This window comes from Talpa europaea, assembly GCF_964194135.1.
Source record: "Talpa europaea genome assembly, chromosome: 12".
In the NCBI taxonomy this organism is placed as follows: Eukaryota; Metazoa; Chordata; class Mammalia; order Eulipotyphla; family Talpidae; genus Talpa; species Talpa europaea.
This window is the reverse complement of record NC_140079.1, coordinates 54,664,730-54,681,776: the sequence shown is the minus strand read 5'-3', so window position 1 is coordinate 54,681,776 and position 17,047 is coordinate 54,664,730. Positions and strand designations below refer to the sequence as shown.

The 17,047-nt window shown below is 36.2% G+C and overlaps 1 protein-coding gene across 2 annotated transcripts in view; it reads left to right on the top strand.

Annotated features, from left to right (window-relative positions):
• Window positions 1-15,926, top strand: part of XPR1 (xenotropic and polytropic retrovirus receptor 1) — a gene marked incomplete at both ends in the record, with an annotated part of 187,196 nt that extends 171,270 nt beyond the window's left edge. For both annotated transcript variants that reach the window (XM_084251518.1, XM_084251517.1), the window contains 4 exons: window positions 3,610-3,776; window positions 8,567-8,706; window positions 13,035-13,256; window positions 15,866-15,926. In XM_084251518.1, the coding sequence (XP_084107644.1) occupies window positions 3,610-3,776; window positions 8,567-8,706; window positions 13,035-13,256; window positions 15,866-15,926 (590 nt within the window). The remainder of the gene's footprint in view (window positions 1-3,609; window positions 3,777-8,566; window positions 8,707-13,034; window positions 13,257-15,865) is intronic.
• Between the last annotated feature and the right edge of the window lie 1,121 nt (window positions 15,927-17,047).

The following is a 17,047-nucleotide window of genomic DNA, read 5'->3' as shown; positions in this document are numbered from 1 at the left end:
AAGCTTAGGGTAGAATAGCAATGATTTGATATTCTGTGATTCTGAACATCACTGAAGTGGGCTACCAGAGTTAGCCAAGAGAGCATTAGATGTAATTGCTTGCCTAAAGTGATAATATCTTTCTAGTACATCCCCTGAATACCAATGAAGACAGATTATTTCAGGGAGAAACACTTCTCATTTGGGAGCTGAGAAAGATCAAATAAGGGTAATAACTAAAAAGAAACCAAAGTATAACATATGTATACCAGGTGGGTGCTAATCCTTCTTTGAAAAAGTTCAAAAGATAAAACACTACCTATCCCAAAATGTTTTGTTAAAATATTTGTGGTAGTTTATTTTTTCTCACAAGTCAGTAAGTCTTTATGTTTCATAGGAATAAAATGGGCTTCACTGCCCCCCTCAGCAGTGTACTTCAGTAGATCCACCTGTTCTGCCCCCCACTCGGTCTCTGGTGAATCCTATCAGACCCCACACCTCTGGCCTACACCCCAGTTCTTGTGTGCATAAATAAAATAAAACTTAAAAAAAAAAAGAGAGAAGATGGACTTATAAGGACAGTAGGCATTGACCCTTTATCATTTTAAGAATTATACTAAGGTTAAGACTTGAAACAAAAAGAAATAAAATTAGCACATTGCTTTTAGTTTCATTATTCCTTTTTGTTTCTTTATTCTCCCTCCCACAATCTCCTTTTATATAATAATTTGAACACAGTAATTTCAGTAATTAGGTAAGAAAATCAGCTTTTAGTAATAAGATAGTACTGACTTTACTCATTTGAGAAATAACTGGTTTTGTTACCTCCTACTGAATATATCGATGTTCTGTTTTCATTTCATTACTGTTACTAGCAAACGAAGTATGATGGCTTATTGCAAAAACTAAATGAGGTAATAGATGTAAGCACCTGACACATAATAATAAAATCAGTAAATCAATAAAAAGAGTTGCAGATGTAATTTACAGTTAAGGTGCTTGTCTCTATATGTTGACCTTATTTTGAAGTAATGAGAAAAGTGTGATTATTATAAAGTTGCTACATTTGCCTTATGTGCAGACCTTAATTGATGTCTAATAAGATTTTTTTAATGTAATCATAATGCTAATTTTTTAACAAAGCTACTCAACTAGACCCTGTATGTCTATAGAATGAAACTGGTATGTTGAACACATCCAGTATGATGTCTGTCTTGCCTACCCTGAGGATAACCTAGATAAGTAAATGTTAGCTCTTTTAAATTTATGGTTCATATGGTACAATGTTGTAAATTCATTCCAGTTTGCTTTTAATGAGGTTTTGTGGAAATAGTTTACACCTTAAAATGTGTTTATAGCCAAACTGAATTGTTCATTAGAATCAATTGTGAGTCATTGAAAAAAAAAGTTTCTATCCTCTATCACTGATTTTCCAAGAGAAGAAACTCAAGAATGTTATCAGGTATGTGTTTTATGAAACCAGCTCTTGGGTTATTGGCTGTTCTTGCTGATTTCCTGTCTGTGAATATTTTCACCATAGCCAATTTCAGGCTACTAAGATACATTGAATGTTGGAAAAATATGTATAGTAGCACAGCATTATGTAGTACTTCCATCATACAGATAAAATGAACATACGTAACTTGAACAGGTAATAGCAAAATTTAGAAAATGGTTAGGAAGTAACAAATTTTGAGTTATTACCTTTGTTTATAGTATACTGATTATAAGCTTATATAATTTAATTTTTAATAATAATCATGTTTAACAACCTGCTTACAAAATTTCTGGAAATTTAACAGTTGTCTCGCATGAACTGTTACAAAATGACTACCACAACACTGGAGCTCTGAGATTTTTTTTTTAACCAACTGAGTATTTCTGATGCAAGCAACCTACCTCAGTTATTTTTCTAAAATACAGGTCTGATTCTAGAGCCCAAGAAGACATTCATCAGTCAGACCCAAGCGCTCTTTTCCAGTGTCATTTCAAATCATTCCTAGTCACTATAGCTTGTCTTTCACTGACACTAGGTTTAGATTACTTGCAGCTTCTCAAATACACCTTGCACTTTCCCATCCCCATGCCTTTTCATTATCTTCCTTCAGCCTTGCATGGCCTTGTCTCATCTGCCCAACTTTACAACACTATTTATTTATCCTTCCAGAAATAACTCAAATTCTACTTCCTCTTATTTTCTACTATTGGAAACAGTCCCATTCTCATAGATGTCTTCACAGAACTTTGTTTATACTTCATTTTGAACTCAAATTTATCATCAATAACAAATGTCTACTTCATTTACCAGATTATAAATTTTTGAAGTGTACACTTTAATACCCAACACTTTAGTTCCTACAGTGATTAAGAAAGACTTGTTTATTTTAATAGGAAGGATATAGATAATGCACAATACATCTTTTCCTTTATATCTTTGGGAAGCTAATCAAAATTTTAAACTTTTTTTTTTAAGATTTATTTATTTATTTATACAAGCACTGGGTACAGTCAGAAGCATGGGAGGGTAAGAGAAATTCACCAGAGCCAGAGCAGGGAGCAGAACAGGCAGACTGATGAAGTACAAAGTACACTGCTGAGGGGAGCAGCGGGCGCAGCAGGAGAGGTCTGCGCACCATGTGGGACCCTCGCCAGTGGCCGGGGATTGAACCTGTGCTGCAGAGGCTGCGGGCAGCTTCATAGCCCAGCGCTCAACCTCTGCGCCACCAGGGAGGCCCAAAATTTTAAACTTTTTTGAATTAGATGTTTTATATCTTTTTCCTGTTGTTTCTTAACTGTATTATAATTATATACCTATGTCCAGCACCGGGAGGACACAGAAAACATAATGATGAATCTTGAACTCACCAAAGAAGAATGTCATTAAAGAATATATGGAGCGCTTTAGATTCATAGAAGACTAAATTATATACCTATACTTGTAAATTATTTTCATTCTGATTCAGTGCACTTTATAATTTCAGTATAAAGCCAAAAGTTACTTCAGTGTTACCAGCCTAAAGTCAAATTTGGCCTTTGTATTGATAAACAGCCTCTAAAAGAACAAAAAAAAACTGTCATTTTTGCTTTGTGATGTGCTTTCACATAGGTCCTTAAGGATATATCTCATCAATCTGCTGCTTTATGGCATTTCATCTAGAATTAAAATGACCTGATTGTCTTCATAATAAGTATCAACAAGATCTAAATGCATAATAAATGAAAGAAATGTTCTAAAATAAAAACAGTCCAAGAATTTCCTTGAGCAAGTATAGTCTTATTAGGGTATTTCCTATTTTCATCTTTGACTCTAAGCTGCCATCTGATGGCAAAAGCTTAAATGACATTTTGTAACATTCAAAACCTCTTTTGCAATTATTTGTATTTTTATGTGTTGAGCCTAGAGTCTCTAAAACTACAAATGCACCTTTTAAAAAGTTTTATTCCTTAAATGCTGATGATTACTTTAGACTTCGGGAGAATTAGGTTTATTATTTAAGGTTTTTTACACAACAGTTTTGCCAAGGAGATTTGTTTAAAATCTTCCATAAAGTATTTTTAAATTACTTTTATTTAATGAAAAATTGTACTTTAGTAATTTTCTCTTTTTCCTTTCCTTTTTTCTTTCATCAGATCGTGGACACTTGGACAGCAGGGTGTTCTTTTACCTGTGGATCGTCTTTTGTATCATCAGTTCGTGCTATACCCTCATCTGGGATCTGAAGATGGACTGGGGTCTATTTGATAAGAATGCTGGAGAAAACACCTTCCTCCGGGAAGAGATTGTATATCCCCAAAAAGTATGTACAAAAAGAATATGTTTACTTAAAAAAAGACTCAGGTTACCACCAACTAAATCTTAATATTATAATGATCCAATCCCAGCTTTATGTAATTAGAAAAAAAATTACCAAAAAATATTTCATTCAGTCAGCAAACATGTATCAGTTGTTTACTATATGCTAGGCACTAGAGAAAATAAAAACATAAAGTTGTGGTTCTCAAAAAGTCATAAGCTAGATTCTAAACATATAAGTAAACATAATTTTGTGATTTAATGTGAAAAAAACTAGAAATAGGGTAATAAACAACTTTACTATGATTTATGATTTATTTTTGAACATATAGTTCCCTCCCTCTCAAATAATCTCCACTTTGTCTCCCTTACAAACTCCTGTTCCTCTTTTTAAAACTCAGTTTAAGTGTTACTTTCTCTGTGAAGCCTGCATTTCTCCAAGCATATTTAACCATTTTTCCTGATCCAGTTATATCCACTACAAACTTCCTTCAATACTGTTAAATCATTTTATATTATCTGTTTATGCATCAGTATCTCACATTGCTTAACATAGTCCCTGGTATGTGGTAGACTTAACGTTTGTAGAATGAATGAACTTGGCTTAATGAGCAAAAATGAAAGGGAATACCTAACTCTTCTTGGGTGCATCCAAAGAATTATTTATTTCAATCAGTATTTATTAAAATCAAGTGTCAATTTAATCCAAAAGTGTACTTAATGCCATAAGAATTATTTTATGGTTTTATCTATATGTGAATGAAGGATGAGAGAAGACCAAATTAAAAAGCCAAAAGATCAGGAATACCTTTACTCAAATGTTGAAAGACATTAAAACAGAATTCTAGCTCTCTCACTAACTCATTCTATAACTTTAGGCAACCAGACTACAGTTCATTTTCTTCAATAAGATCAGGTATTATACTGAATTATCTTTTAATTGTTTCCATGTTCTAAAATGTTGTGATGAAGAGGGGAGTATAAATTGGATGATTAATCTTTTATGATATGTCAACATGTTACATTGTACTTTGAAAAGTGTGTGGATGTATAATATTCACTTGTTAAATAGGGAAGTCTGTTTTCAAGTGTGAGTATTGAAGATAAATGATAGGAGAGTGACTATGAAGTGCGCCTTTGTAGGATAACCTCAGATAAGCATATGAAGACATTCAAGGGACTTTTCATTGAGAGTGATTTTTTTTTAATCTAACTATAACTGTAGTTATAAAACTATATAACAACAATCCCTATGTACAAATTTAGATTAAATGACTAAGATACTATATATATATCTTTATAAATCTCATTTGTAAAGAAAATCAGCATTGGTAAGAAGAAACATGAGCTCAGTTAAAGATGGTCATTTTGTACTCACCAAATGTATGTGCCTTACTGAGATATATAATACATTTCTTTCTTTTTTTTTTTTTAATAGAGGCATGCTTGATTTATTTGTTTGCTGGTTTGTTTGTTTGTTTTGTTTATACATGCACTGGGTACAGTCAGAAGTGCGGGAGGGGAATTCACCAGAGCCAGAGCGGGGAGCAGAGCAGGCAGAAGGACCGAAGTACACTGCTGAGGGGAGCAGCGGGCGGCAGGAGAGGTCTGCACGCCATGTGGGACCCTCCTCCGGTGGCCGGGGAGCCACCGGGGATCGAACCGGCGCCGCAGAGGCCGCGCGCAGTTTCGCAACCCAGCGCTCAACCGCTGCGCCACCGGGGAGGCCCATAATACATTTATTTCTCATGATGCCGATTCTTAGATGAACTGTTTGTCTCTTTATATAAATGTTAATCCATTCCCCCTTTTATTTTTTTAAAGATTTATTTCTTTATGCATATAAGAACTGGGGTATAGGCCAGAGATGTGGGGAGTGAGAGGATTTACCAGAGACAGAGTGGGAAGCAGAACAGGCAGATTGACTGAATCACAGTGCTGAGGGGAGCAGCGGGCGAGACAGGAGAGGTCTGCTATGACATGTGGGTCACCTCCCTGGCCTGGGATCAAACTTATGCTGCAATGGCTGTGGAGTGCTGACCCTTTACCCCTTACACCTCCAGGGAGGCCCCCAATCCCCCTTTTAAACATAACTTGTTTCGGTGTAATAAAATTAGTGCATAGGCTCTTTCAGTGTTTCTCTATTATTATATATTTTCATGCCATTAGAAAATAAAATGTATGCATTCCTCTATTATAATTTGCAAATTTATATCAAAAATGTTCTGTAGGATTTCCCACATCCCTTTCAATTTTAAAAAGACAAACAATTGTAATAAAATGTGTTCCACTTAAAAGAACTATATATGGGATTCAGTGGAGCTGCATTTAAAAATTAAGAATAGGAACTTCCCTTATGGCACAAGAGGTTAAGCATCAGCACTATGGGACAATCCGAAACTACTGCAGCACAGTCCCATACCCTGCCAGAGAGGTGACCCACATGGCTCAGCAGACTGCTCCTTTCTCACCCCGCTGCTCCCCTCTGCAGTGTATTTCAGTGGATCTACCTGTTCTGCTCCCCACTCTGTCTCTGGTGAATCCTCTCATCCCCTGTACCTCTGGCCTATACCCCAGTTCTTGTATGTATAAATAAATAAATCTTTTTTTAAAAAATAAATAAAAATTAAGAACACAGCCATATGAATGTTAAAATCATTTCTTAGGGATTACTAATGCCTAATATTCAACAACACAACCAGGTCCAGGTAGTATTTTTGTTATTTCTATATTGAAACTTAACTTTTCTGTCTCTTGACTTCAAGTTGTATTCTTCCCAGAAGATTTCACATCAGCCCCCACATCAGGCACCTGTGGATCAGCTTAAGACTGATGATTTAAAGACACATGAAATTGCAGTTCTTCATGTAGGCCTAATAATAATTTCACTGACCGTGGATTTATACAAAATTTGCATTAACTACTATGTTGAGTGAATGAGGGAGGGAAAAGAAAGGTATGTTAGCGTATTAAAAATCTTCTTAGAACCTATGGTAATAAACAGTCAATATAATAATATTTATACTTGGTTAATCAAAATATAACAATATGTACACATCATTTGGAAATGTGGAGTAGAAATATTAGGAAAATGGCCACAAATTTTGAAATGATTGTGGTTGGAGAATGGGAAAAGAAGATGTCAAGGGGGGCCTCCCCTGGTGGCACAGGCGGCTGAGGGCCGCACTGTGAAGCTGTCCGCAGTCTCTGCAGCGCCAGTTCGATCCTGGCCAGCCAGCGAGGGTCCCATATGATCCAGCAGACCTCTCCTGTCTCACCCGTCGCTCCCCTCAGCAGTGGTGTATTTCGTCACTCTGCCTGTTCTGCTCCCTACTCTATCTCTGGTGAATCCTCTCACCCTCCTGCGCCTCTAGCCTGTACCCCAGCTCTTGTATAAATAAATAAATCTTTTTTAAAAAAAAAGATGTCAAGGGGACTACTGTTTTTTTTTGTTGTTGTTAATAGCCTTCCAACTAGTCTTTTAACATAATTTGTTAATTTTTTTAATAAATACTATGGCTTACTATACAGTAGTTTTAGTTCCCATAACATGTCACTACCTTTAAAATATGTGTATTTAAAGAACTAGTTATGCAGAGATTAATAATGAGCAAATCTATGAATAGCAGTTTTTGTCTATTGGCAGTTTGTGTATTTAAAACTTCTGTGTAGCTAAAACTGGGTTCCTAAATACTGGGTAGTAGTATCTGAAAGATTTAGTTGAGTACTATCTTCCTGGTAAAAAAGAAATATTTCTTAAATTCAACCATGAATTTAATTTCAATTACTAACATCAAAAAACAAGGCGGGGGCCTCCCCTGGTGGCACAGTGGTTGAGCGCTGGGCTGCAAAGCTGCCCACAGCCGGTTCGATGCCCGACCGCCTGCGAGTGTCCCACATGGTGGGATAGACCTCTCCTGCCGTGCCTGCTGCTCCCCACAGCAGTGTATTTCATCACTCTGCCTGTTCTGTTCCCCGCTCTGGCTTTGGTGAATTCTCTCACCCTCCCACGCTTCTGACTGTACCCAGTGCGTGTATAAATAAACAAATAAATCTTTAAAAAAAAAACAACAACAACAACAAGGCGGGGGCCCTCGCTGGTGGCGCAGGGGTTAAAGTCTCAGTGCTATCAAGCTATTGCAAGCCCCTGCAGCATGAGTTCAATGTCCAACCGGGGAGCTAACCCACATGGAATAGCAGACCTCTCCTGTCACACCTGTTGCTCCTCTCAGCAGTATATTTCAGTACATCTGCCTGTTCTGCTCTCCACTCTGTCTGGTGAATCCCCACACACACCCCCACACACACCTCTGGCCAGCCCCAGTTCTTATATGCATAAATAAATAAATCATTTTAAAAAAAAAAGGCAAAAGTTCTTTCAAATGCAGGGTAAGACAATTTGAAAATAAAAGTACAAAGAACAGTTAATCTGCTTATCTTTTCTAATATTAGCTCTTGTATCAATAGTGTATAATGTGTATGTTAGAATGTAATTCAGTCAGATCAAGAATCCCACATGACTTGTTTTTTCTCAGGTAACGTAGAAGAGAGCCTGGCATACAGCATGGATATGAAATATATTTGTTAAATGATTACTAAAATTCAATTGTTTATTTTGAATATTACACTAGTTAAGAAAAACAACCGTAAAATCTTCCTAAAATGTAAAATAATAATGTTCTTTAACCTCTTTGTTTATTGGTGGGACACATGTGAATCTTGTTGCTATGCTAGGTGTGCTTATTTGTGAGGAATATAATTGTAAGTGTACTCAATTTCCTTCTTATTCCTCAGGCCTATTACTATTGTGCCATCATAGAAGATGTGATCCTGCGCTTTGCTTGGACTATCCAAATCTCAATTACCTCCACGACCTTGTTGCCTCATACTGGAGACATCATTGCTACTGTCTTTGCTCCCCTTGAGGTTTTCCGGTAAGCAAGCAAGTTTATCATAAACTCTGTGTATCTAAAGATGTCCAGTACTTCAGATTATGATTTCTTAAAACTTATACTTGAGGGCCTCCCCGGTGGCGCAGCGGTTGAGCACTGGGTTGCGAAGCTGCCCGCGGCCTCTGCGGTGCCGGTTCGATCCCCGGCTGCTCCCCGGCCACCGGAGGAGGGTCCCACATGGTGCGCAGACCTCTCCTGTCGCCCACTGCTCCCCTCAGCAGTGTGCTTCGGTCCTTCTGCCTGCTCTGCTCCCCTCTCTGGCCCTGGTGAGTTCTCTCACCCTCCCACGCTTCTGACTGTACCCAGTGCATGTATAAACGAACAAACAAACAAACAAATAAATAAATAAATAAATACATGCCTCTTTAAAAAAAAAAAAAAAAAACTTGAGAGTTTAAATTTTCCCAGCTTTTCTCAAACTTTCTCATTAGCACCAGAGTTGGAAAGTCCTACATTGAAGGACTAAGAGATTATTTCTCACAAAGTTAAAATAGCTATTAATGATGATTTTATAAACATCTTAGAATTGGAATGGAATGGTCATGAATGGAAATTGGGAAGTAAAAAATCTTAGAACTGAAATTAAAATTAAAATCTAATCATTTTTTGCAATTTGGCAGTGTAGGCTATTAAGCCCAGCCTTCTCACTGAAAACAGTAAAAATGCTGAATAAAATATTTGTTAAATCTTCCTAAAAACATCTATGATCTTACAAGATAGCCTGAAATCTAAGTGAAAGCAGGTAACCCAAGGTAAACAGAGTACTAAAACACTTTTGCACTAATGAAATTTGCCAAACTAGAGATTCTGAGATTTGGTTATGATTGGCCAATTCAAATTTTTATGCATCTAATAATAAAAGTTGAAAATATGTAAAGCAAAATATTACATTGCTAAAAACTAGAAATAAATGAATTTACAATTTTAGTGGAAGATTTTAACATACTTTTCTCCGTAATAAACAGTTAACCAGTTTGACTTAATTGACTTACACCATTGCATTTAACAACTGCAAAATAGACATTGTTTCAGATGCATATAGAATGTTTACCAAAATTAACCATATACTGGATCATAAAGACTCAATGAATTTTAGAGGATTAAAGTCATAAAAAATTAACTAAATCCTTAAATGTCTAGATAGTAAGCAGTGTATTTCTGGAAAAAAATCATGGGTCAAAGTTGAAACTGCAATCAGAATTTTTAAATATTTTGAACAGAATGAAAATGTGACAAAAGAAAATGCTGAGACTACAGCTAATGTCATGCTTAGAGGGAAATGCCTAGTGTTAAATGTGTACATTAGAAAAGTTTACAAAAAAATAGAAAATTTTCAAAACAGAAAAACCCAAAAGAAGAAAAAATAAATAAATATGGGGTTGTCAGAAAGTCATGATGCATTTTTGCTTGAAAAACATAGAAAAAATACATCATAATTTTTCTGAGAATCCAGTATTTAAAAAGTAAATATGTTTTTTAAAGTAATTAAAAAGAAAAAAAGAAAAGAAAATAGAATGTAGGAAATGTAAAGAACAGAAATTAATAGATAAAAGTATTCAGTAGAGATAGTTAAACAAATCCAGTTAGTTCTTTAAAAAAACTAATAAAATTGATAAAATGCCAAAACAGGACTAATAAAGCAAAAATAAGAAAGAAGGCACAGAATTACAAATTCCAAAAATCCTTAAGTATTTTAAAAGAGTAAAACAATACCATGGGCAATTTTAAGCCAATAAATATATAACATAAAATGAAATGGACAAATTCCTCAAAAAGCACAATTACCAGGCCTCCCCGGTGGCACAGCAGGTTGAGCGCAGCACTGAGAGGTTCGATTCCTGGCTGAGAAGTTCGATTCCTGCCCGGCCAGGGAGGTTCCCACATGGCACGGCAGACATCTGTTGTGCCCGTTGCTCCCCTCAGCAGTGTGTTTCAGTCGCTCTGCCTGTTCTGCTCCCCTCTCTGTCTCTGGTGGATCTTCTTACCCCTGCATCTCTGGCCTATACCCCAGTTCTTGTATAAATAAAAATAAACCTTAAAAAAAAAAAAAAAGAAGAAGCACAATTACCAAAACCAATAAAGAAGAAATAAAAAATCTGATTATATAGGCTTATATGTTTATAAAATAAATTATATCCATATTAAAATTTTTCCCAGTTCCATGAGAAAAATCCAGGCCAAGAAATCCTTCCAAATATATGAGGAAGAAATACAAGTTTTACATAGAACTTTTCCAGGGAAAAGAGGCAATAAAAAGAATATTTCCATGTTTATTCTATGCATCCACAATGACTTTGATATCTGAACATACAAATACATCCCAAGGAAGACTAATCTGTCTCACGTAGAGAGATACAAAACATTATGAAGAAGATATTAGCTAATGAATCCAACAGTATTCTAAAAGGAATAGTACATCACAGCTGAGTTAGTGTAGGGATGTAAGATTTAAAGTAAAAATGTATCTGGGGCCTCCCTAATGGGCAAGGGTTAAAAGTCTTAGGGCTATCAAGCTTTTGCAAGCCACTGTGGCATGAGTTCCATCCCCGGCCAGGGAGCTAACCCACATGGCACAGCGGACCTCTCCTGTCTCACCCACTACCCCCTCAGCAATGTATTTCAGTAGAACTGCCTGTTCTGCTCCCTGCTCTGTCTCTCGTGAGTCCTCTCACTCCCTGCACCTCTGGCCTATACCCCAGTTCTTGTATGCATAAGTAAAAAAAAATTTTAAATCATTAAAAACTCTTAACTCACCAATAGACTAAAGAGGGAGAAAATTACATGTAGAAATGTTGAGAAAAATCAGTACCTATTTATGAAAAAAAGAAAACATAAAGATCATATTTAATGGTGAACTACTGTAAGCTGTTCCTTGAGATTAGGATTGAGATAAGTACACCTACTCACACATTCTATTTAACATCATTCTTCAGGTGTAACTAGTTAATGAGAGGGGAAAAAGTGAATGGATTAGAAAAGAAATAGAAAACAAAACTATAAACACAATGGCACGATTGCATGTGCAAAAAATTCAAAAGAGTGTACATGTAAACTACTAGAATGAATGTAACTATGTCGCTGAATACAAGGTCAATAAATTAGTATTGTTCTAAAATGCCATAAATAACTAGAAATACAGTCTTTTAAAAACATGCCATTTTGTATAGCATATTATACAACCACCTAGGAATAAATTTAATGAAAGATATATGAAAACTGACAAACCACTCCTCTAATTTTTATGAAAGAGGTAAGGATCAATAATAGCCAAGACTGTCTGGAACAAAATTAAAGGACTTACATCCTCAAATATCAGGACTTAATGTATAACTGTTATATTTAACACAGCGTGTGGTGTTGGTGAAATAGATAGTCCTCTGGAACAGAATAGAGAGTCCAGAAACAGATCCACACTTAAATTGACACTGCCTGATTTATGATAAAGATAGCTAAATAGCAGTGGAGTAAAAGATATCCTTTAATAAACAGTATTGAGTCAGCAGGATTGGAGTATATTTTTCTATATATATAAAAAAAAAAAAGAATCTTGACTCCTGCATACTATATGTAAAATCTGTCTGCTTCTCATCAATCTTTTTCAAACAAATCACCTCATTCTCATTGTTTTTCATCACACTTCAAATCCAAACTATTATTACTTACAAGGCCCTCTGTGGATCAGGCCCTTTTCTTTTTTTATACTTTTATCTCCTGGCATTTTAACCTCACTACTCCTCTCCAGCCCCACTGACCTTCTTGCTGTTATAGCAACACACCAAAGGTCTTTCCAATTTGGGAGTTTTTAGGCATGGCATTTCCTCTGCCTAGGACACTTTTCTTCGGGAGCTTACTAGTCATTTCCTTGCACCATTCAGTTTTCTGCTAGATGCCATCTCTTTGGAGAAATATGCTCTACCCTCTTAGTCTGCTTTATTTTCTTCAGAGAACTTAGTATTAACTAATTTTTACTTGCTTAATTATCTGTCTGTGTGACCAGAAATTATATCCCATAAGGGCAGACTTTGTCTCATTCAGTGCCTTTTCCTGTCATATGATAGGCATTCAATAAATAATTTTTAAATAAAGTAAAATAGAACTCTGAAACTGCATCTCATGAGTTCATGTTGCCTTTTTTTTTTTTGCTTGGTCCCTTCTCCCACCACCACACCATCTTTTATTACTTTATTTTAATATTCTAGCCTTTAATTCCTTGTTTTTGTTCCTATCAGTGGACACAGGGAAGTTTACAGGTTCTAGTAGTATGTTCAAATTTTATAAGTAATTTGCTTACTCTTAACCACTTTATTAAGGCGATTTGTGTGGAACTTCTTTCGCCTGGAGAACGAACATCTGAATAACTGTGGTGAATTCCGTGCTGTGCGAGACATCTCTGTGGCCCCCCTAAATGCAGATGATCAGACCCTCTTAGAGCAGATGATGGACCAGGAGGATGGTGTGCGAAACCGCCAGAAGAACCGGCCATGGAAGTCCAGCCAGAGCATATCCCTGCGCCGTCCTCGCCTCGCTTCTCAGTACGTATGGTTTAACTTATGTGAGATGAATTTCCTTCTGGTTTTTGCACTGGATAACATTTAAGCTAAGACACTCTCAGGTTGCACCAAATCAAATTGCTGATATTCAAGCATTTTCAACTACCAAAAAAACCCAGCAATAACAGCACTTTCCTATGATCCAATCTGTAGACTGTCTTAATGAGTGTATGGAAATAAATCATTAATACATTAATTAATGTATTAATACCTATTAACTTGGCATAAAAAGTACGTTGTCTGGCGAAAAATTGTTAAAGAATAATTTACTGGCTATAAACAAAGTACGTTTTGTAGACAGATAGTATTTAAGTTTTAAACTTGAAGAATCCTGGCTCTGCAATTGCCATCTGTATAACCTTGGCCAGGTTACTTAATTTCTCTATATTATCCCTCATCTGTAAACTGAGATTAACACAGTCGCTACTTGTAGAGTGGTTAAATGGGTTAAATTTGTAATCATGGAATTTTTTCACAGAAAAGGTTCATAAGCACAAGCTGTTATTGTCTTCCTACTAAATACCATACCTACAACAGTATTTTTTAATCAGTATTGACTTTATATGTTCCTAGAAGTCATAATGAATCTAGGCTATACTGTGGCTACATTTGGAATTTAGAAATAGTAGATACTGCAGTGACTTGGAATGAAGGAGATCTAAGTTAGCCATAAGCAATATTCTATGGTAAGTGTGTGTTTTAATAGACTAAAGATACAGTAAAGACATAAAGGTGAAAATCAGGGGGCCAAAAGAAAAATAAATCACATTACTAAAACTTGAGTAAGAAAATTTTAGCTGAATAAATGAAGTGTGATTGCAATGAATGAAAACTGAAAGTGCAGCTTGTAGCAAGAAGGAGGCACAGAGTATTTTTTCATAGATGAATGGCATTGTGAAAGTAGTTTTAGTAATTTTTAATGGCAAGATATGGGAAGAAAGGGAAACTAAAGGTCAGAAGACCAGCTGAGAGGCCATTGCACTAGAGTTAAGTATGGTACACTGAAGACTTGGGATTAGGGCGCTTGCAATAGAACTAAAAGGGATGTAAGGAGATGTTTAAAAGGAAGTGAAAAATAGGAGCTGCTAATGGTAACCCAGTGGATGTGGGGAGTAGACTAGAACTTGCCCAAACTTTAGCTAGAACTTAGAAGTTCTCTGAAGAGATGGTAGAGAAAAGAAAAGCAGAGAGCAAGGAAGTGTGTCTTAGGGAATAAACACAAATGGAAGAAAAAAGAATACACCAAGGGGGCAGGAAAAAATGGTCAGTGGGGTCACTAGGAAGAATGTCAACAAAGCATGATACTATTATATCAAGGAAGGAGAGCCTGTAGAAGAGGAGGAGGGAGTGTGGGACCAAATGGTGGGTTCAGCAAGATAAGTGCACAAAGAGCTGGAAGACAGTCATTCGTGGTTGTCTCTCTGAGTTCCTAAATTTGAAAGTCCATCCTTTTGTTTACCAGCAGAGGGCAATGTAAGCATATATTGTTTCTGCTTCAGAATCAAGGAGACTTCTTTGGCAATGGATCATTATTATGTTCAATTTCAGGTGTTTAGTGGATAAAGGAGGATCCGAGGAGGACATATAGTACAATGGAGCAGGTTATGTGCCACAGATAGGGTAGGGAATCAAATAATATCTGAGTTTGAGTACTGACTTAGTGATTCATAGCAACCTTTAGCACATCCTTAACATTTTTTGAATGTCAATTCCCACCTCACTCAACTAGGAATAAAAAGACCTATTTCACCAAGTAAAGTGCTTCTTCACCCAAGGGTGAGTATTGCAGAATATGTCTCTCCAGTGCAAGAATCTCTTCTGCAGCATCCTGAATAATGATGTGCTCATTGACAATCATCTGTGATTATGAAATTCGTTAATTATGCATCTGATTTTATTGTTAGATTGTTACTGTGGTAAAACAGCTTATGTTGGACTAAAACATACTTCACTAGAACTTCAATCAGTTGATCCTCGTTGGACTCCCTAACAGAATTTTGATTGAATTTCCTCCCTCTTCTACATCAAATTTTGTCAACTATTGGAAGATAAAAGGCTATCTTGCCTCTCCTTGGGTGGGACGAGGAGGCATATTTTCTGCTGGCTAACTCTTAAAAGTCATTAGCCCTTACAAGGCAGTAGATCTATTATCTTCATCATAGTTCCTTGTATTTGATGCTTTACTGATGCTTTTTACATCCATTTCCTCACTTGCTCTTCACACTGTCTCCATGAGGTGAAAGTAGCAGTATGTGAAATAGATATTATTCCTACTTCATATAGATGAAAATTGTCACTCAGAGAGCTTACATCATAAAATCAAAGTCAGTACATGAACTCAGAACTTATTCCAGAATACTACTACACACGACCTTCCATTGTTTTTGTGGCCATCTAGTTTCTTAGTTTTTCCAGTAATACCTGATATTGAATATGAAGCTCTGAGAATCATCCATCTGGTATAGTGCATGTAATGCCTATTTAGGATGTATTTTTAATGGAGGTAAGATTGGAAATGTACCTAATACTGTAGATGTGTTTGTATTTTAGTAATGGACTATGTGATTTTTTCCCCCCTTTATGATGACCAGATCCAAGGCTCGTGACACTAAAGTATTGATAGAAGACACAGATGATGAAGCTAACACTTGAATCCTCTGAAGTCTAGATTAACATCCTTGGGTTTCCTGTTCTACAATTCTTTCCTCGACCAACGCAACCTCTAATACCTTTCCAGCCGAAAACAGGAGAAGACACATAACACATTTTCCGAGCTCTTCCAGATCGGATCCTATGGACTCCAAACAAGCTCACTGTGTTTCTTTTCTTTTCTTCTGGTTTAATTTTCATTTTCTATTTTTAAAACAGATTATTTACTTCATTTTGCCAATCAGAGGACATTTTAAGGAACAAAAAAATAGTATCTTATGGATTGTTTACAATCACAAGGACACAGACACCTATCAGGATGAACAACAGGCATTGCAAGGACCCTCTGATGGGACAGTACCGAGATATCTCGGCTTCTGCTTGGCCCGGTTTTGACTGGTTGAAACCGGACATTGGTTTTTAAATTTTTTGTCAGTTAAAGTGGAGAAGTTTTCCTTTCCTTCATACCCAGCGCAAAAGCACTGGCTGCACTTGCAGGGAAAGTGCAACTTAGAGCAGTACCTTCATTCATGAAGCTACTTTTTAATTTGATGTAACTTTTCTTATGTTGGGGAGGGTTGCTGGGTGGGTGGGAAATATGATGTATTTGTTACATATAGTTTTCTCATTATTTATGAAACTTAACCATAAAAGAATGCTATAACTCCTGTGCAATGAAGGTGATAACAGTGAAAGAAAACAGGGGAAACTAATGTTGGATAGCATTTATGAGGGTTCAGTCCCACAATACCTCTCTCACACAACAACTTGTATCAGTTTGACTTTTTAATTTTAAGCCAAAGTTTCATTGCTAATTTTTAAGTTGCTGCTGCTTTGAAATTCTATCTCTCATAACGAAGCATCCACATACTTTCACTCAAATGTACGAGGTGTAATGCCTTTTTTTTTTTTTTTTCAAGGAACAGATACGGAATACATTTGGCCATATTCTAACCATAACAACTGAAGTTTTAAAAGCCTTTTTATGCTTCAGCATGTAGGATAATGAAGTATAAACTATACTAATTCTGAATTAGAAGACAGAACTATTTCATAGACTCTCTGCACCCTCATTTGATAGTTTTTCTTCTGGGCTTGGTTACTTTAGCCAGAATTTTATCAAA